General features: G+C 43.7%; 1 protein-coding gene across 1 annotated transcript; it reads left to right on the top strand.

The window, feature by feature from the left end:
- The first annotated feature begins 3,147 nt into the window (after window positions 1-3,147).
- Window positions 3,148-19,275, top strand: ankrd67 (ankyrin repeat domain 67). Its single transcript, XM_060923050.1, has 4 exons — window positions 3,148-3,398; window positions 5,373-5,925; window positions 8,293-8,589; window positions 18,995-19,275. The coding sequence occupies exons 1-4, from the start codon at window positions 3,148-3,150 to the stop codon at window positions 19,175-19,177; spliced, it is 1,284 nt and encodes a 427-aa protein (XP_060779033.1). The 3' UTR covers window positions 19,178-19,275.
- Window positions 19,276-20,702: the final 1,427 nt, after the last annotated feature.

Here is a 20,702-nt window from a genome sequence, read left to right as displayed (position 1 = left end):
GCTCGATTTGGACGTGCATGTAAACATACTGACTGACAGGTGAAGTGAATAACATTGATTATCTCATTACAGTGGCACCTGTTAAGGGGTGGGGTATATTAGGCAGCAAGAGAAGAGAACAGTCAATTCTCGAAGTTGATGTGTTGGAAGCAGGAAAAATGGGCAAGTGTAAGGATCTGAGGGACTTTGACAAATTGTGATGGCGAGATGACTGGGTCTGAGCATCTCCAAAATGGCACATCTCGTGGGGTGTTCCTGGTATGCAGTGGTTGGTACTTACCAAAAGTGGTCCAAGGATCCAAAGGGGTGAACCGGCAACAGGGTCATGGGGGTCGAAGGCTCATTGATTCGCATGGGGCATGAAGGCCTAGCCTAGTGAACTAGACCCACCCGCCTAGCGGCCAAAAATATTTTTTCCTAGCGAATGGGTCTAGCCTTGCACCATCTCATCTCATCTCATCTCATCTCATCTCATCTCATTATCTCTAGCCGCTTTATCCTTCTACAGGGTCGCAAGCAAGCTGGAGCCTATCCCAGCTGACTACGGGCGAAAGGCGGGGTACACCCTGGACAAGTCGCCAGGTCATCACAGGGCTGACACATAGACACAGACAACCATTCACACTCACATTCACACCTACGGTCAATTTAGAGTCACCAGTGAACCTAACCTGCATGTCTTTGGACTGTGGGGGAAACCGGAGCACCCGGAGGAAACCCACGCGGACACAGGGAGAACATGCAAACTCTGCACAGAAAGGCCCTCGCCGGCCCCGGGGCTCGAACCCAGGACCTTCTTGCTGTGAGGCAACAGCGCTAACCACTACACCACCGTGCTGCCAGCCTTGCACCATATAAACAAAAACACCCCGGGCATCAAATCGTGCCCGCCAATCACAACGCAAGGTTTTTGTTTGGATTCTTTGGGCGGGCTTTTGCAGGAGTGACGACAAAGCTGCGCGACGCTGGAGAAAGCACAACAGGAAAGATGGCTACCGCTAGTGAACAGCGCGCATTTGACTCCACTTTGGAATCAGTTTTAGAAGAATTAGACTTGGAGTTTTCGTTGAAACACGAGCAGGAAGAGGCTCTCCGCTCATTCCTTTTCAAGAAGGACGTTTTCACTGTTTTGCCGACCGGCTATGGCAAAAGTCTGATCTACCAGCTGGCTCCGCTCGTAGCCAAAAGGATGGGGCTAGTTTGTGCAGTACGAAGAATTAATAAACAGCTTTGAAACATTCCTTTTTGATTGTTTCTTATTTTCCCGTTATTTTAAATTTAAGGGAAATTATTTCACCAAACACCACTAAATAAAAACTCTCAAAAACAGTTTAAGCAAACCCTTGAAAAACACTTGAAAAAAATAAGTGTATGTTAAGTATGTGCTACAGACTCCAAACTTGTGGTCATTATCTCCAAACTTCTTAATATCTAGAACCTGTTTATTAATTAATACGCATTTTGAAAAATTATTTATTTCAAGGCCTCCCCCACTGCTTTCTGTCGCTCTGACTACGTCACAGTCACTGTTGCGCTGATTGGTCAGAGCGTTGGCCTATACGCACAGAGACAGTTTGAAAGACAGCGGTTTGTTCCACCCCCACCCTTCAGAAATGTCTACAGATCAAGGCCAGACTAAATATTCACATTTAGTCTGGCTTGCCAGGCTAATGAAGGCCAGCCCATATGGTCCAATCCAGAAAAACATTAGAGCTAATGTAGCACAAACTGCTGAAAAAGTTAAAGCTAGACGGCCTTTCGATTTCATAAAATCGGTGAAATTCAGTTCCGTCTGAAATGTAGTCACTGTGATATATGTTTATTTCTGTAATATCTCTCAAAATATCAGCTCATTCTGTGTCTGGGAAGTTATTTAATTTGAGCAGATTAAAGCAATTAAAGTGCATGAAATCGCTCGGTTCGTGCCGTCAAAGCAGACGGAGGAAGTCCGTGTACACATACACAAGTTGACCTTCTTCTTTTGGGTTTTACGGCAGCTGGCATCCACAGTGTTGCATTACTGCCATCTACAGGTTTCCCTTTGAGCGTGCACTGACAGTTCCATCATTCTGTCGCTAAACGAACAGCTGATCACACCGAGGTGCTCGCTGAGCGCCGATATTTATTAGTTTGGTCCTGCGTTTCCTTTCCTTCGTATAGAACATAACGCCTTTTCTTCTCATTTTCCGTTACTGTAGTCGGTCTTTCACGTTTCATTCGTACACTCACGTCCTCCATTTTTCTCTCCTGTTTCAAATTTGTATCCCACAGTGCCTTGCACGAAAGGGGAAAGCCCACCACGTGATGCATGATGTAGTATCTTGAATTGGGTCATGGTGAAGCAGGAAAAAATAGCAGAGAATTTTGGGCCATGTGACCCTAAATTCATTAATTGTTCTATTTAAAAAAACTATTAAAATTGGAAGTCTGTGATTTGAATTCAGTAGCTTTAGGTCCACTAAACAAAAATAATTGAGTGTCGGGGAAAATTCTTTTTATGGCCTACACTTGAAAAATCTAAAAGGTACTCTACCTTTAATGCTGACACCTTTCTGTTTTAGCTGTTCTGTGGAATTAGACCATATGGGCGAACCTTTGTGCCCCATGCGAATCAATGACCCTTCGACACCCATAACCCTTTAGCCAGTTCACCAGTTGTCCTTTGGATCCTTGGACCACTTTTGGTAGGTACCAACCACTGCATACTGTGAACACCCCACAAGATGTGCCATTTTGGAGATGCTCAGGCCCAGTCATCTCGCCATCACAATTTGGCCCTTGTCAAAGTCTCTCAAATCCTTACACTTGCCCATTTTTCGTGCTTCCAACACATCAACTTCAAGAACTGACTGTTCTCTTGCTGCCTAATATACCCCACCCCTTGACAGGTGTCATTGTAATGAGATAATCAATGTTATTCACGTCATCTGTCAGTGGTCATAATATTATGACTGATTGGCGTATATAGTGTGAGAGCAGCCTGACTGAATCCACATTCCCAAGAACATTCTTAACCTCTAGATGTTACTAGTTGAGCTCTCGAAAGATTCAGTTTATGTTTGACCAAGTCTTGGGCAATCCTATATTCCTGTCTGGATTCATATCACCAGAACCCACTGCTATGTTTTTACAGGGTGTGTTGGTGTCATGGCATTCGTCGGGCCCGAGCTGCATTGGAAGTGGATAGAGCTCCATGACTTGGTGTCGCTGCGTGCTGTAGAGAGGAAGATTCACACCCCCACCGGTGCTGCTGTCAGGCCGAGGCAGTGGAGGCTCCACAGTCGTCCCCGAGCCCAGCACTCTCGGTTGGACGAGCACAAGCTGCATTACGCCGCCTGGGACGGACGCGTGGAGCACGTGAAGGCCCTGGTGGACTGTGGCGTCCCTGCTAACTGCCCGTGAGTCTTCTAGAGTCTTAACTTAATACAGTCTAAATTCTAAAGTCCTTTCCATGCCATGCCCTGGTCTTCCCAGGCGGTCTCCTGTCCCAGTACTAACCACACTGTTAAGGCACATCGGGCGGCGCCGATCTCCATGTTCGTAGCCCTCGGGCTCTCGCCTATACAGCTAGGGTTACAGTGGGGGGTGGGTCCTCTGGTAACCACAAGAGTTTGGCTCCCCACTCACATCTGTATTGCAGCGTGCCTTGCCAGATGGCAGTAGGTACCATTTTTATGATGGTCTTTAGTATGACCCAACCGCAAGTAGAACTCGCAATCTCCCGATCGAAAGGCGGACATGCAACTTAATACAGTAATACAGTCAAAAACATGGTGATGTACAGAGTTGCCAGCTCTGTGTGCTCAAAAATCAACTCAATTCACAATAAAATTAGTTCCATACCATTATTACATTACATTACATAACAGCATACACTCATCCAGAGTGACATACAACACATCCAGAGCAGCCTGGGGAGCAGTAGGGGGTTAGGTGCCTTGCTCAAGGGCGCTTCAGCTATTCCTGCTGGTCCAAGGAAACGAACCAACAATCTTTTGGTCCCAAAGATGCTTCTCTAACCATTAGGCCATGGCTTACCCCCAAATTAACGTCTGGCAAATCCAAACACTGTATTAATTCCAAACGCATGATAACCATTGCCACATAATTATGTCTAACACTGATAGTGTAACTCAATCTGAAACATTTTAATAAAGCAGCATTGATGTTTTTGGCTTCCAAAATAGTTATGTAATTAATTGAGTCTATGAGAAACCTTCAAGCCGCAACACCCCCACACCCCCACACACACACTTTAATTTATGTATGCAGTGAGATCTTGTCTTTTGGATCATGTAAGATAAATAAAATAGGCAGGTTTTGGAAGAGACATGGATATGCTGTCCTGCTCAAAATGATCAAAAAATAAAAGTGGATTGTTTCAGTGATACATAAAATTTAAAAGCATTACATTACAGACATTTACCAGATGCTCTTATCCAGAGCGATGTACAACAAGTTCAACAATTTTACCTAATCTGCATGTATTTGAAGTGGGAGGAAACTCACACAGACACGAAGACAACATGCAAACTCCACACAGGAAGGCCCCCGTTGGCCGTGAGGTTCAAACCCGGAACCTTCTTGCTGTGAGGAGACAGTGCTAACCACTACACCACCGCAAAAATAAAATTGCAAGGCAATAAAAGAGGACATTAAAAGCTAATAAAAAATATCCAATGAATCTTTTTTGCATTCATAAAATCCTGATTAAAGAGGAAATAATCAGTTGGCTGATGATCATTTGACCAAACTGATATATCAAGTAGACTTAATTAGAGTAACTGTGAAGGCTAATTACTGTACATTTTTCCACTATGAGGTAACAAAAGGGCGGCACGGTGGTGTAGTGGTTAGCGCTGTCGCCTCACAGCAAGAAGGTCCTGGGTTCGAGCCCCGGGGCCGGCGAGGGCCTTTCTGTGTGGAGTTTGCATGTTCTCCCCGTGTCCGCGTGGGTTTCCTCCGGGTGCTCCGGTTTCCCCCACAGTCCAAAGACATGCAGGTTAGGTTAACTGGTGACTCTAAATTGACCGTAGGTGTGAATGTGAATGGTTGTCTGTGTCTATGTGTCAGCCCTGTGATGACCTGGCGACTTGTCCAGGGTGTACCCCGCCTTTCGCCCGTAGTCAGCTGGGATGGGCTCCAGCTTGCCTGCGACCCTGTGGAAGGATGAAGCGGCTAGAGATAATGAGATGAGGTAACAAAAGTCCCAGGACCACAAGGAACCTTGTGGAACTCCACAGATGATTTTATACTGTTTTAATGAGTGACTCGCAAACCGACGTACAAATTTTCCACTGGTGTGCATGTCACGTAATTAACTTTTTCAGTACCATTTTAAGATGACGCATTATTAACTTGTTGTATTGCAGAGATCCTCGTGGCTGGACAGCTGTCCACCATGCTGCCTTCAGAGGACACCTTGCACTGCTCAGGTTCTTGCTTCACACCAGTGAAATAGACGTGAACTGTTTGGATTTCTTCAGCTGCACCCCCCTGCACCGTTCCTGCATGGGAGGCAACAAAGATGCCACCGAGTACCTCCTCCAGAAAGGAGCGTCCCATGAGGCACGCTCTTGTTGTGGCCAAACACCCCTCCACCTGGCTGCGGCTGGTGGGCACCTGGGCACGGCGCGGACGCTGCTACAACACCTGGCATCACCTGACGTGCTGGACTCACGCAGGTGGACGCCACTGCACTGGGCCGTGTTCGGGGGTTGGGGTGATGTGGCCGAGCTGCTCCTGGATAACGGGGCAGAGTTGGAAGGGCCGAGCGGTGTGGGTATGAGTCCCCTGCAGCTGGCTGTGATGATTGGAGACGAGGCAGCCGTCAGACTCCTGCTTCATCGTGGAGCCGATGCTAACCTCAGAGGATCCAATGGGCGAACGGCACTGCACCTGTGTGCCTGCTCTGCTGAGAAGAAGGTGATTACACGATTGGGTTCAGAAAAATAAATAATGACCCCATCTCTGGTCAGTTAGAGCGATGCTAGCAGCTAATAGACGTTCCTGTCTGTTAAAAATACATTTGATTCGAGTGGTTGCTACAGTGTCTTGAAAAAGTATTCATCCCTCTTGGTATTTGTCCTGTTTTGTCACTTTACAAGCTGGAATTAAGATGGATTTTTGAGGGGTTAGCACCATTTGATTAACACAACATGCCTACCACTTTAAAGGCACAAAATGTTTTTTATTATGACACAAACAATAATTAAGATGAAAAAACAGAAATCCGGAATGTGCATAGGTATTCACCCCCTTTCATATGAAACCTCTAAATAAGAGCTGGTCCAACCAATTCACTTCATAAGTCACATAATTAGTTGATTAAGATCCACCTGTGTGCAATCAAAGTGTCACATGATCTGTCACATGATGTCTGTATAAATCAACCTGTTCTGGAAGGACCCTGACTCTGCAACACTACTAAGCAAGCAACATGAAAACCAAGGAGCCTCCAAACAGGTCAGAGACAAAGTTGTGGAGAAGTATAGATCAGGGTTGGGTTATAAAAAATATCCCAAACTTTGAATATCCCACGGAGCACCATTAAATCCATTATAGCAAAATGGAAAGAACATGTTACCACTACAAACCTGACAAGAGAAGGCCCCGCTCACCAAAACTCACAGACCAGGCAAGGAGGGCATTAATCAGAGATGAAACAAAGACACCAAAGATAACACTGAAGGAGCTGCAAAGATCCACAGTGGAGATGGGAGTATCTGTGCACAGGACCACTTTAAGCCGTACACTCCACAGAGCAGGGCTTTATGGAAGAGCAGCCCAAAAAAAAAAAAAGCCAGTGCTTAAGAAAACACATTTGGAGTTTGCCCAACAGCATGTGGCAGACTCCCCAAACACATGGAAGAAGATTCTCTGGTCAAATGAGACTAAAATTGATCTTTTTGGCCATCATGGGAAATGCCATGTGTAGCTCAAACCCAACACCCCGAGAACGCCATCCCTACAGTGAAGCATGGCGGTGGCAGCATCATGCTGTGGGGATATTTTTCATCTGCAGGGACAGGAAAGCTGGTCAGGAATGAAGGAAAGATGGATGGCACTAAATACAGGGCAATTCTGGAGGAAAACCTGTTTGAGTCGGCCAGAGGTTTGAGACTGGGACGAAGGTTCACGTTCCAGCAGGACAATGACCCTAAACATGCTGCTAAAGCTACACTGGAGTGGTTTAAATGGAAACATTTAAATGTCTTGGAATGGCTTAATCAAAGCCCAGACCTCAATCCAATTGAGAATCTGTGGCATAACTTGAAGATTGCTGTACATCAACCCAACCCATCTAACTTGAAGGAGTTGGAGCAGTTTTGCCTTGAGGAATGGGCCAAAATCTCAGTGGCTAGATGTGCTAAGCTAATAGAGACATAGCCTAAGAGACTTGCAGCTGTAATTGCAGCAAAAGGTGGCTCAACAAAGTATTGACTTTGGGGGTGAATACCTATGCACACTCCAGATTTCTGTTTTTTCATCTTAATTATTGTTTGTGTCACAATTTTTTTTAAAAATTGCACCTTTAACGTGGTAGGTATGTTGTGTAAATTAAATGGTGCTAACCCCCCAAAAATCCATTTTAATTCCAGCTTGTAATGCAACAAAACAGGACAAACACCAAGGGGGATGAATACTTTTGCAAGACGCTGTACCCTCCTCCAAGCATGTTCAGCTCTCTTACGAAGCTGCATGAGCAGAAGTTAGGAAAGATGCAGTGGCCAACTTTACTAGGTCAGAGGAATGACATTAGCTTTGATTTTGTAAAATTAATAGCTGTGTTCAGCAAGTGGTAAGAACTTGGTGATGATTGGGAAAGCTATGAAAATTGGTTTCAACTCAAAGAATCATGATACCATTTGAGGAGACCACACTAGAATAAATTGGTCAATAAACAAAGGCTACCTGCCTATTTTTCTCTTGAAAGGTAACAAAAACAAAGGTGGGTTTGAGAAGAGAACCTTGAGGAACACCACAGGTGATTTCATAGTGCTTTAATAAGACCTGTGTATCTAAAATACTCCAAAAACGAATCCACTTTATTTCCGAGCTTTCCGTTTGTACTAAAAGTGTCACTGCCAAGTACTGAGTGTACACTCAGTGTCTTTGCCCTTTGGCTTTCGCTATGCTGTCAGTGCATCAAGCCAAGTGCACACAGAGCAACAGATGGCATTTGCACTGGAGGATCACGAGGGACTGTTCCCATCTCCTTAGCACCATTTGATCTGTCCTCTTTCCTTCAGCCACCATTTTTCTGTTTCGTCTCACTTGCCTCTCTCTCAGATCCTGCAGCACCTGCTAGCCGCTGGAGCGAAGGTGTGTGTGAGGGACAGGGATCAGGCCGCTCCGCTGCACCTGGCCGCCCTCAGTGGCTCCAGCGCCGTTCTCCATCTCCTCATCCTGAACGGGGCTGGGCTGGAGGACAGGGACAGCCTTCACATGACCCCGCTGCATTACTCCACCCTAAAGGACAATGCTGAAGCGGCAAAGCTCCTGCTGCATTATGGAGCAGATGTGGATGCCACTGAAAGGCTGGGGAAGACCCCGCTGCACCTGGCCACAGAAAGGGGGCACTGCAAGGTGGCGTTTTCTCTCACAAGTCACCATGTGGGCTTTATCCTGCAGTGTCTGTGGCATTACGAATCAAAATACTTCAAATTTATAGCTGTAAAATAATCACTAATTCTGAAACATTAAAAAAGGTAGCTGTTGTTGCAACTCAGTCATGTATGTTAGTTCCTTATCCAGACATTCATAAGCAAAGACTTTTCTGTAACTGGACCTTTCAAAATTCATCCGAATACTCTTAGTATTAGGGAAACATATGCCCTTAATGATTTTTTGTGTTTTACTTCTCCAAAATGACCTAAACAGCTGAAAGCTAGACCGCCTTTCAGATTTTTCAAGTGTAGGTCATAAAAAGAATTTTCCCCGACACACAATTATTTTTGTTTAGTGGACCGAAAGCCACTGAATTCAAATCACACACTTCCAATTTTTTTTTTAAATAGATCAATTAATGACTATAAAGGAACAGTCCACCGTACTTCCATAATGAAATATGCTCTTATCTGAATTGAGACGAGCTGCTCCGTACCTCTCCGAGCTTTGCGCGACCTCCCAGTCAGTCAGACGCAGTCAGACGCGCTGTCACTCCTGTTAACAATGTAGCTAGGCTCAGCATGGCCAATGGTATTTTTTGGGGCTGTAGTTAGATGCGACCAAACTCTTCCACGTTTTTCCTGTTTACATAGGTTCGACAGCGCATTGATATCTGAGCTCCGTATCAATGCGCTGCCGAAGCGCGCAGAAGGTGTTAGTACGCCTGTCATTATAGTGCGGACTTTCCATAGCATAGAAAATCGCTACGTTTCAATTTGTGTAACTGAACTTGTTTCATATCACTGGTCATATAAACCTATGTAAACAGGAAAAACGCGGAAGAGTTTGGTCGCATCTAACTACAGCCCCAAAAAATACCATTGGCCATACTGAGCCTAGCTACATTGCTAACAGGAGTGACAGCGCGTCTGACTGCGTCTGACTGACTGGGAGGTCGCGCAAAGCTCGGAGAGGTACGGAGCAGCTCGTCTCAATTCAGATAAGAGCATATTTCATTATGGAAGTACGGTGGACTGTTCCTTTAAGGCAACATGGCCCTAAATTCTCCACTATTTTTTCCTGCTTCACCATGACCCAATTCAAGATACTACATCACGCATCACGTGGTGGGCTTTCCCTGTTCACGCAAGGCATTGTGGGATACAAATTTGAAACAGGAGGGAAAAATGGAGGGCGTGAGTGTGCGAATGAAACGTGAAAGACCGACTACAGTAACGGAAAGAAAGCGAGAAGAAAAGACGTTATGTTCTATACGAAGGAAAGGAAACGCAGGACCAAACTAATAAATATCGGCGCTCAGCGAGCACCTCGGTGTGATCAGCTGTTCGTTTAGCGACAGAATGATGAAACTGTCAGTGCAGAAGAAGAAGAAGGTAAACCTGCGCATGCGCACACACATGGCGATTTCATGAACATTATTTGCTTTAATCCCCTCAAATTAAATAACTTCCCAGCCACAGAATGTCCTGGGTTTTTTTTTTAGATATTACAGAAATAAACATATACTGTATCACAATAACCACATTTCAGACGGAACTAAATTTCACTGATTTTATGAAATCGAAAGGCCGTCTACTTTTAATGAGAGCAAAACCAAAATGTGCCCAGAGCAAATACTGCACCTTTTCCATTTCCTGCAAAAACTAGCTGATCCACCAAGACATACAGTGGCGCTTGAAAGTTTGTGAACCCTTTAGAATTTTCTATATTTCTGCATAAATATGACCTAAAACATCACATTTTCACACAAGTCCTAAAAGTAGATAAAGAGAACCCAGTTAAACAAATGAGACAAAAATATTCTACTTGATCATTTATTTATTGAGGAAAATGATCCAATATTACAATATCTGTGAGTGGCAAAAGTATGTGAACCTTTGCTTTCAGTATCTGGTGTGACCCCCTTGTGCAGCAATAACTGCAACTAAACGTTTGCGGTAACTGTTGATCAGTCCTGCACACCAGCTTGGAGGAATTTTAGCCCGTTCCTCCGTACAGAACAGCTTCAACTCTGGGATGTTGGTGGGTTTCCTCACATGAACTGCTCGCTTCAGGTCCTTCCACAACATTTCCATTGGATTAAGGTCAGGACTTTGACTTGGCCATTCCAAAACATTAACTTTATTCTTCTTTAACCATTCTTTGGTAGAACGACTTGTGTGCTTAGGGTCGTTGTCTTGCTGCATGACCCATCTTCTCTTGAGATTCAGTTCATGGACCGATGTCCTGACATTTTCCTTTATAATTCTCTAGTATAATTCAGAATTCATTGTTCCATCAATGATAGCAAGCCGTCCTGGCCCAGATGCAGCAAAACAGGCCCAAACCATGATACTACCACCACCATGTTTCACAGATGGGATAAGGTTCTTATGCTGGAATGCAGTGTTTTCCTTTCTCCAAACATAATGCTTCTCATTTAAACCAAAAAGTTCTATTTTGGTCTCATCCATCCACAAACCATTTTTCCAATAGCCTTCTGGCTTGTCCATGTGATCTTTAGCAACCTGCAGACGAGCAGCAATGTTATTTTTGGAGAGCAGTGGCTTTCTCCTTGCAACCCTGCCATGCACACCATTGTTGTTCAGTGTTCTCCTGATGGTGGACTCATGAAAATTAATATTAGCCAGTGTGAGAGAGGCCTTCAGTTGCTTAGAAGTTACCCTGGGGTCCTTTGTGACCTCGTCGACTATTGCACACCTTGCTCTTGGAGTGATCTTTGTTGGTCGACCACTCCTGGGGAGGGTAACAATGGTCTTGAATTTCCTCCATTTGTACACAATCTGTCTGACTGTGGATTGGTGGAGTCCAAACTCTTTAGAGATGGTTTTGTAACCTTTTCCAGCCTGATGAGCATCAACAACGCTTTTTCTGAGGTCCTCAGAAATCTCCTTTTTTCGTGCCATGATACACTTCCACAAACATGTGTTGTGAAACTCAGACTTTGATAGATCCCTGTTCTTTAAATAAAACAGGGTGCCCACTCACACCTGATTGTCATCCCATTGATTGAAAACACCTGACTCTAATTTCACCTTCAAATTAACTGCTAATCCTAGAGGTTCACATACTTTTGCCACTCACAGATATGTAATATTGGCTCATTTTCCTCAATAAATAAATGAGCAAGTATAATATTTTTGTCTCATTTGTTTAACTGGGTTCTCTTTATCTACTTTTAGGACTTGTGTGAAAATCTGATGATGTTTTAGGTCATATTTATGCAGAAATATAGAAAATTCTAAAGGGTTCACAAACTTTCAAGCACTACTGTATGACGACGTTTTCTTCTTTAGTTTTGGACTAAAACACTCAGATTAAAGCTAGACGGCCTTTCGATTTCATAAAATCGGTAAAATTTAGTTCTGTCTGAAATGTGGTCATTGTAATATATGTTTATTTCTGTAATATCTCACAAAATATCAGGCCGTTCTGTGGCTGGGAAGTCATTTAATTTGAGGGGATTAAAGCAAATAATGTGCATGAAATCGCGCAGTCAAGCAGACAGAGGAAGTCCGTGTGCGCATGCAGTTCCATCATTCTGTCGCTAAACGAACAGCTGATCACACCGAGGTGCTCGCTGAGCGCTGATATTTCTTAGTTTGGTCCTGCGTTTCCTTTCCTTCGTATATAACATAACGTCTTTTCTTCTTCTCGCTTTCTTTCCGTTACTGTAGTCGGTCTTTCACGTTTCATTCGCACACTCACTCCCTCCATTTTTCCCTCCTGTTTCAAATTTGTATCCCACGATGCCTTGTGTGAACAGGGAAAGCCCACCACGTGATGTCATGCATGACGTAGTATCTTGAATTGGGTCATGGTGAAGCAGGAAAAAATAGCGGAGAATTTCGGGCCATGTGGCCCTAAATTCATTAATTGTTCTGTTAAAAAAAAAAAAATTGGAAGTGTGTGATTTGAATTCAGTAGCTTTCGGTCCACTAAATAAAAATAATTGGGTGTCGGGAAAATTATTTTTATGACCTATACTTGAAAAATCTGAAAGGCAGTCTACCTTTAATGGCGCTAAAGAGTAAACGGGTATCACCCAAAATCCTTTATGTAACGAATCAGCCTCAGAAGAAAGTGAAGATTGAAGTGCAGGGTTTACTGAAACACCACTTCCCCCCAGGTAATGGTCAAATATAGAGGCTTTGCACTGTCACATGACCCCCATAACAATGGTAACTGTGCCACCATGACAAGGGGCATGCTTGTCGTGTTTCATTCAGACAAGTTAGTTGTTATTATCAGTATGGAAAGGTTTTGCTGCGTTTTTGGATGTGCAAATCGTTCTGAACGAAACAAAGACATCAGATTTTTTAAATTTACCAAAAGTAATTCATCATCTGGGGAAAAAACTAGAAGGTTTTCTAAACATAGGAGGGGAAAAATGGCTCGCAAATATTCGACGGGACTTGGTGTTGAACGGAGAGGTCAAAAACCCTATGGTATGCTCAGTTCATTTCCACGAAGGTAAGAATTTGAAAAAAAAAAATTATTTCAGAACTTAATATGCTTTTCAACTACTGTTAGCAGTAGTTTTTGTAGCATTGCTATTGCTCAGGTTGTTGCAGTTTCGGAGACTATTGAAGAAAGTCCTGCTATTTCTGTGTCTCATCTCATTATCTCATCTCATCTCATTATCTCTAGCCGCTTTATCCTGTTCTACAGGGTCGCAGGCAAGCTGGAGCCTATCCCAGCTGACTACGGGCGAAAGGCGGGGTACACCCTGGACAAGTCGCCAGGTCATCACAGGGCTGACACATAGACACAGACAACCATTCACACTCACATTCACACCTACGCTCAATTTAGAGTCACCAGTTAACCTAACCTGCATGTCTTTGGACTGTGGGGGAAACCGGAGCACCCGGAGGAAACCCACGCGGACACGGGGAGAACATGCAAACTCCGCACAGAAAGGCCCTCGCCGGCCCCGGGGCTCGAACCCAGGACCTTCTTGCTGTGAGGCGACAGCGCTAACCACTACACCACCGTGCCACCAGATAAAAAATCAATGTCTTCTAATTCTTTGTATGATATTTTTGTTACAGATTTTGGCATAAGCCACTTACAAGGAACAGTCGTGTATGTTTTTGCATTCATCATTCAAATCCCTGCTTCAACTGCAAACAGTAACGCTCCTACATGTGAGCAGGCTCGACCCCAGCCAGCCATACAGCTGTAGTGGGCTGTTAATACACTTCTGATGTTTTTAACAGCTATCCAAGGTCTGAAAGGACTTTAATTTAGTGGCTATGAGTGCTTAAAGCAGATACGCAGATCCTTTATTTTTAAATACATTTCTGAGTGGATAGTATCTCCACCCTTAACTCTTGTATGCTGCAGAAATGGGAATTAAAAATAATATATATTTTTGAGAGTTAAAATTGACCACAAAGTTGGTATTGGAGCTGCCCCGCTGAGCCAGCCAGCCCTGAGCGCGTGACATCACAGCGGTAACCAGTTTTAAAGTCGAGGCCTTTGACAGCTATAGACCAAAGTCATATAAATAAAAATTTATGGTGAAAGTAAGAAATACCGTTACTGACTTGCTCAACTAAGACTGATTTGACTTCATTGATTGTGGGTTGACTCTCATTAAAACAGGATGGGTGCTATAACTTATGCAACGTACATGTACATGCATGCATTTTCACTGATAAAACGTAAAAGGCTCATTAAATAATCAGATGAACTGAGACAATCACATTCTGAAGCAAATTAAATAATCTTATACCGGTAACTTAAACACACAATACAAGTTACATGTATTAATCTAAATGCAGGTAAACAACGAGTCGTTTTTGTTGTTTTGTATCCAAATGAGAGTCGGAGCTTACCCGTCTGCGTTCTCGCTTCTTGAAGGCCGATTTTGTGGCCAATTGTTTTGAAAGAATCTGACTTTCAGGTGTTCATTCAGTTCTCCGTTCATTCGCTTCTTCCACGTAAGGGCGAGATGGCGGCGATATCCAGTGAAGAAATCAGACGGCTGCTTCAATCATTCTCCATTCTCTCCATAATGAGTATGCCGCCATTACTGCTCGGCTCAGGCAGTTACTAAAACCCGGGATGGAGTGGGATGTCACCGGTTTTAGCAACAACCACTGGGAGGTCACTGCCCGAGCGATATGTCCCGTCCCGGGTTTTAGCAAAAACCCTCAGCTCACTCCGGGAGAACTGGTGCAACTGAACTTTCCTTTTAAAAAAATTAATAAAATAAATGCTTTCCTTTTCTTGTAGTTTTCTTTTCCTTTAATTGTTGGTACTGCACCCTCTTTCAATACGGGCTTATAGCCAACGCTCCTCAACAGATCAGAGGTCTCGTACGAGTCTTCAGTAAAATGTACAGAGCAGAGGAGAGACCACTTCGTAGGCGCCCAATGTGCCCGTGAACTTCTCGCAAAATGCGTCCAAATCTTTGCAGTTTGAACATTCTTGGGCCATGAATGCAACGTAAATCCACCTTCTGTCGTGTTGCTGCACCCGCCAGCAACACATCTACGTGGCACGGCAATAAATTAGCTCAAAATGGAGGATCGGCGTTGCAGTCAGCTCTGTGTTTTAGTATAGCGGAAATGGCGATGAGACCGATAGACTTCCTGCTGTGACGTCATGGATCTCAAGGTCATTCACTCAGACCGCTACATATATAAATCACTTTAATTGTAAAAAGTACTATATTACATTCATTGTTAACGCTTAAAACTATTGCTGTGCCATTCTTGAGGTCTCAAGGCATTTATTACCGAAAGTGAGGCCATGGCTCTGCGTATATGCTTTAACCTCGGTAGAAATAATAGCATAAGCTTAGTGACTCGTTGTCGATTATCAGCGGAAATAAACAAAGTAATCCCTCAGAAATACCAACCTTTCTGATTAGAATCTTCACATTTTCTGTTGATTTACCTACGAAGATACGCTATATTGCCAAAAGTATTCGCTCACCTGCCTTGACTCACATATGAGCTTAAGTGACATCCCATATCCTAATCCATAGGGTTCAATATGACGTCGGTCCACCCTTTGCAGCTAGAACAGCTTCAACTCTTCTGGGAAGGCTGTCCACAAGGTTTAGGAGTGTGTTTATGGGAATTTTTGACCATTCTTCCAGAAGCGCATTTGTGAGGTCACACACTGATGTTGGACGAGAAGGCCTGGCTCTCAGTCTCCGCTCTAATTCATCGCAAAGGTGTTCTATCGGGTTGAGGTCAGGACTCTGTGCAGGCCAGTCAAGTTCATCCACACCAGTCATCCATGTCTTTATGGACCTTGCTTTGTGCACTGGTGCACAGTCGTGTTGGAAGAGGAAGGGGCCAGCTCCAAACTGTAAAAAACAGTCTGCATGCCTAGGTGCTTGACTTTATACACCTGTGGCCATGGAAGTGATTGGAACACCTGATTCCGATAATTTGGATGGGTGAGCAAATACTTTTGGCAATATAGTGTACATCTAACCCAAAAAACTGGTTGGCTTTTGTAGGCCTTGATTTGATCTTTCGTGGAAAGACTTGTAGAGAACAGCAGGCAGGTCAGTACTGTATGTCAGGGAATTCCACATCAGGCCACATTTCCATCGATTCCGAAAAAAGCATGCTTTGTGACATTGTAGGGATCGATATTCCTGATGAATTCTAGTTTTTTGGGTAATTTTTACGCTCTTCAGGGCCTAAAAGATCCCGATATTTTGGGAAAGAAGGCATGCGTTCTGTCTCTCTTGTCGCCATTTTGTTTTAACCTGCCTCCTGTCATGGTGGCGTAGTTACCATTGCTATGGTGGTCACATGACGGTGCAAAGCTTCTATAGTAATGGTACAAATCATCAAACAAAAAGGCCAACCTAAGAGCAGTCAAACACGGTGTAGCAAAATGTCAAGAACGCAGAATCAAGGAAAACACTGCTGACTTCTGAGCTTGACAGAATAGCAAGACTTTACAAAGATAAACTAAAAGACGTGCTTATTTAGCGGAAACCAGAAACTGATTAGCTTGGTATATTGACCTCTGCTGGAGAGGAGGGGTACTGTCCTCATTTGTTGTGACACTTCATAAATGACAGAGATGGTCAATATTTATACATTTTAGTTTAAAAAAAGACCTCTGTTTTGTAAATTCAAACAATCCTACCTCTTATCTTACTCAGAATTTTATTCTGGGATCAGACTACATGATATTTTTGTCTTTCACAACAGTCATCGTGTCAGATTAGGCAATCATAGTGTTGTGATAAATACATTTTTGCTGTGCCTTGGTAAGAGACTGGCAACACTACAAGTTTGACCCCGACCAATCATCGTTCACATCCGTTCTTGGGTGTAGTCAGGGAGGAAGTTTAAGAAATCGTCAGTCATGACTATCAAGGAATATGTGGTCAGAGTTGTCAAACTAAGTGGGAAAATACAAAAAAATTCTGACGTTAGACTTTTCGTCAGGGTGTCATGGGTGTCCCAGATGCCACATCGCTGTTCCTTAATTATGTCACGCTACAAGGCTTGTTCATTGTTTCTGACGTTGGAAATTTGTCAGCCGTGACAAAATCATGTTAGGCTGAATTTGTGTAGTCTGTTCCTGGCATTACCAAACCAGGCTTAGATCAAAATAACAACTGATACACCCAAATTAAAACTACAATGCTCAGCTAAACTAGAACATTTTGTTCATGTTTATATGGGCTGTTTCACAATCAGGGTATACTTTTCAGGTCCAAATATCAAACCTCGGATTTTTTTGTTTCTCTGCTGCCAAAAATGAGATGGAAATGAACTGTGCAGAATTTCAGAGCTACAGGTCGTATACTGGGTGTGTTACTGTGCTGAGAAGAGGTGTATAGTGTATTTCTAAAACTGACCGCCTTTCTTATAGTCCACAAGAGTCAGATATACAAAGTGAAAAACTGTTGAAATGGATGTGACGTATGTTAAGTACAAATTTTCAAGTCCTGTGCGGCGATGTTGTACATGGTGGTGACTATAATAACAACTGAAATGGTGACGATCCTTGTGGTTTTCCGGAGAGGACACTTTTTGACGGACTCACATTTCAACCACATGTGAAGCTCTGCTGCAAATGTGTCTCGCATCTGTCTCAAGTCCCGTTTTTTCTTTTACTGTGCAACAACAGAATATGTATTCTGCTTCAAAAGAGACATATTTTCTTCAAAAATCATTTACGATCTCATCATATGGGGAGTGATTTCTTTCCGGAGAGGACATTTTTGATGGATGAAGGATCCTATTGGAGGCACTTAGCTGACAAAAAAGATGCAACTTCCACTTAAATATCTTTCTATTGTGAATAAAAGTACTGCACGAGTATACGTCCGAAAGTAAAACCTAGCTAGTGCTAAAAATACAGTTCTGAATTTAACCAGTAAAAGTGTCTCAGTGTAATAATTAAAGTAGAATTAAATGAAATGACCACAAGGTCAAACCTGAGTCTGCAATTTTGATTCTTACAAACATATAAGAACTTATAAGAGACATTTGTGCTCTGGGTAGGGTTAGTGTGTCCCTGTAAAAGAAGGCAGAAGAAACTCCAGTGTGGGCGGCACGGTGGTGTAGTGGTTAGCACTGTCACCTCACAGCAAGAAGGTACTGGGTTCGAGCCCAGCGGCCGGCGAGGGCCTTTCTGTGTGGGGTTTGCATGTTCTGCGTGGGTTTCCTCTGGGTGCTCCGGTTTCCCCCACAGCCCATAGACATGCAGGTTAGGCTAATTGGTGGCTCTAAATTGACCGTAGGTGTGAATGGTTGTTTGTCTCTGTGTCAGCCCTGCGATAACCTGGCGACTTGCCCATAGTCAGCAGGGACCCTGTAGAACAGGATAAGCAGCTACAGATAATGGATGGATGGATGGAAACTCCAGTGTAGATATAAATATACTGGACCTAGTTGGAGAAGTTAGTTGGAGTTCGTTGGAAAAGCCATGGTCTAATGGTTAGAGAAGCAGCTTTGGGACTAAACGGTTGCTGGTTCAATTCCCAGGCCCAGCAGGAATGGCTGAAGCCCCTTGACGAAGGCACCTAACCCCTAACTGCTCTAGGTATGTTTTGTGTCGCTCTGGATAAGAGCGTCTGCGAAAACAGTGTTTTCTGATGTGTTATTCAAAAAGACAACCATGATTGTGAAACAGTCAGCCGTTGGTATGAAATCGCTGAAGAAGGGGATGTGGTTTGAGGCAGATGTTTACAGAAAACAACATTACGTACCTCTGGATCACGAAAGAACCAACTGTCAGACACCCAATATATCTTGGCAGATCTCTCAAAACACATTTAAGAGAAGAGAGTTTTGTTTTTCATCAAATCTGTATCATCGTTCTGAGTGTCTGTCTGCACTTATACCTATATCTATACTTTATTCAACAGGTTCTGAGTGTTCTGCTAGAAAGAGGTGCAGATCCTTCCATTAAGACCAAGTGGAGGGAGACGACGGAAGACCTGGCAAGAACACACAAGCAGTACGGATCACTTAAAGTGCTCCAGGAACACAGGAAACCTCCTCTGATATATCAAACTCCAGGCCATACTGTCACTGAGAGTGTTTGGTAACAAGACACACACACACAGGATGATGTCCAGATCAACATGGACACCAGCTGCCTGAGATCCTGTGTCACATTCAATTCAAACTAATGGACTGGACTGCTTTGCTGTGGTGAATTTGTTGTTGTGTTGAAACCATTTTTAAAAAAATATACAGTGCTGAGCGTAAATGAATCCGCCCCCTTTGAAAAGTAACATTTTAAACAATATCTCATTGAACACAAACAATTTCCAAAATGTTGACAAGACAAAGTTTAATATAACATCTGTTAATATAACATCTAGTACTTTGTATGGCCTCCATGATTTTTAATGACGGCACCAAGTCTTCTAGGCATGGAATGAACAAGTTGGCGACATTTTGCAACATCAATCTTTTTCCATTCTTCAACAACGACCTCTTTTAGTGACTGGATGCTGGATGGAGAGTGATGCTCAACTTGTCTCTTCAGAATTCCCCAAAGAAAATAATTTCTTTACACCACAAAGGTGAAGGCTACAAGAAGATCAGCAAAGCTTTAATTATCAGTCAGAATACTGTAGCAAAAGTGGTGCAAAAATTTAAGAAAGATGGAACTGCAACCATCTCACAGAGACGTCCAGGTCGTCCACGGAAGTTAACACCTCGACAGGAGCGTCTTCTGATGAGAAGGGTTGAAGAAAATCGGCATGCAAGTTCACTGCAGTTATCTAAAATTGGGGTGACTATTTCCCGTAACACAATACGGCGTACACTGCAGAGGAATGGCATGCATGGATGCCGTCCACGAAAGAAGCCTCTCCTAAAGCCCAGGCGCAAAAAAGCCCGCCTAGAGTTTGCCAGGGCCCATGCTGACAAAGATGAAGACTACTGGGACTCTATACTCTGGAGTGATGAGACCAAGATGGATGTTTTTGGAACTGATGGCTTCAAAACTGTATGGCGTCACAAAGGTGAGGAATACAAAGAAAAATGCATGGTGCCTACAGTGAAACATGGTGGCGGCAGTGTCCTTATGGGGAGCGGCATTTCATTGACGGCATCATGAATTCACAGACGTATTGCTCTATACTGAAAGAGAAGATGCTACCATCACTCCGTGCCCTTGGTCGTTGTGCACTTTTCCAACATGACTAAACACACATCTAAGGCCACTGTTGGATTTCTGAAGAAGAACAGGGTGAAAGTGATTCAGTGGCCAAGTACGTCTCCTGATCTGAACCCAATCGAACACCTATAGGGAATTCTGAAGAGACAAGTTGAGCATCATTCTCCATCCAGCATCCAGTCACTAAAAGAGGTCATTGTTGAAGAATGGAAAAAGATTGATGTTGCAAATGCCGCTTTTCCACTACCAACGCGGCTGAGTCGAGCTGAGCGGGGCTGTTGGAGTTGCATTTCGACTACAACCGCGCTGAACCGTGCTGGCTGGAAGTGGGTGGACACATTGGGTGGAGTTAGCGAAAGTGGGTGGACGTCACGTGATGTCGTTAGGTGGCGCAAACAGTGACATCAGTGACCTTTTAAGCGGTAGTCTCACGACCCGGATAG

Source organism: Neoarius graeffei, chromosome 6 (assembly GCF_027579695.1).
Source record: "Neoarius graeffei isolate fNeoGra1 chromosome 6, fNeoGra1.pri, whole genome shotgun sequence".
Lineage (NCBI taxonomy): Eukaryota > Metazoa > Chordata > Actinopteri > Siluriformes > Ariidae > Neoarius > Neoarius graeffei.
This window is presented reverse-complemented; position numbering and strand designations above follow the sequence as displayed.

Coding starts and splice junctions, on each gene's coding strand:
- ankrd67 (XM_060923050.1), top strand. CDS start 3,148: ATGGCATTCGTCGGGCCCGAGCTGCATTGGAAGTGGATAGAGCTCCAT. Junction 5,926..8,292: donor CCTGCTCTGCTGAGAAGAAG/GTGATTACACGA, acceptor CCTCTCTCTCAG/ATCCTGCAGCACCTGCTAGC. Junction 8,590..18,994: donor CAGAAAGGGGGCACTGCAAG/GTGGCGTTTTCT, acceptor TTTATTCAACAG/GTTCTGAGTGTTCTGCTAGA.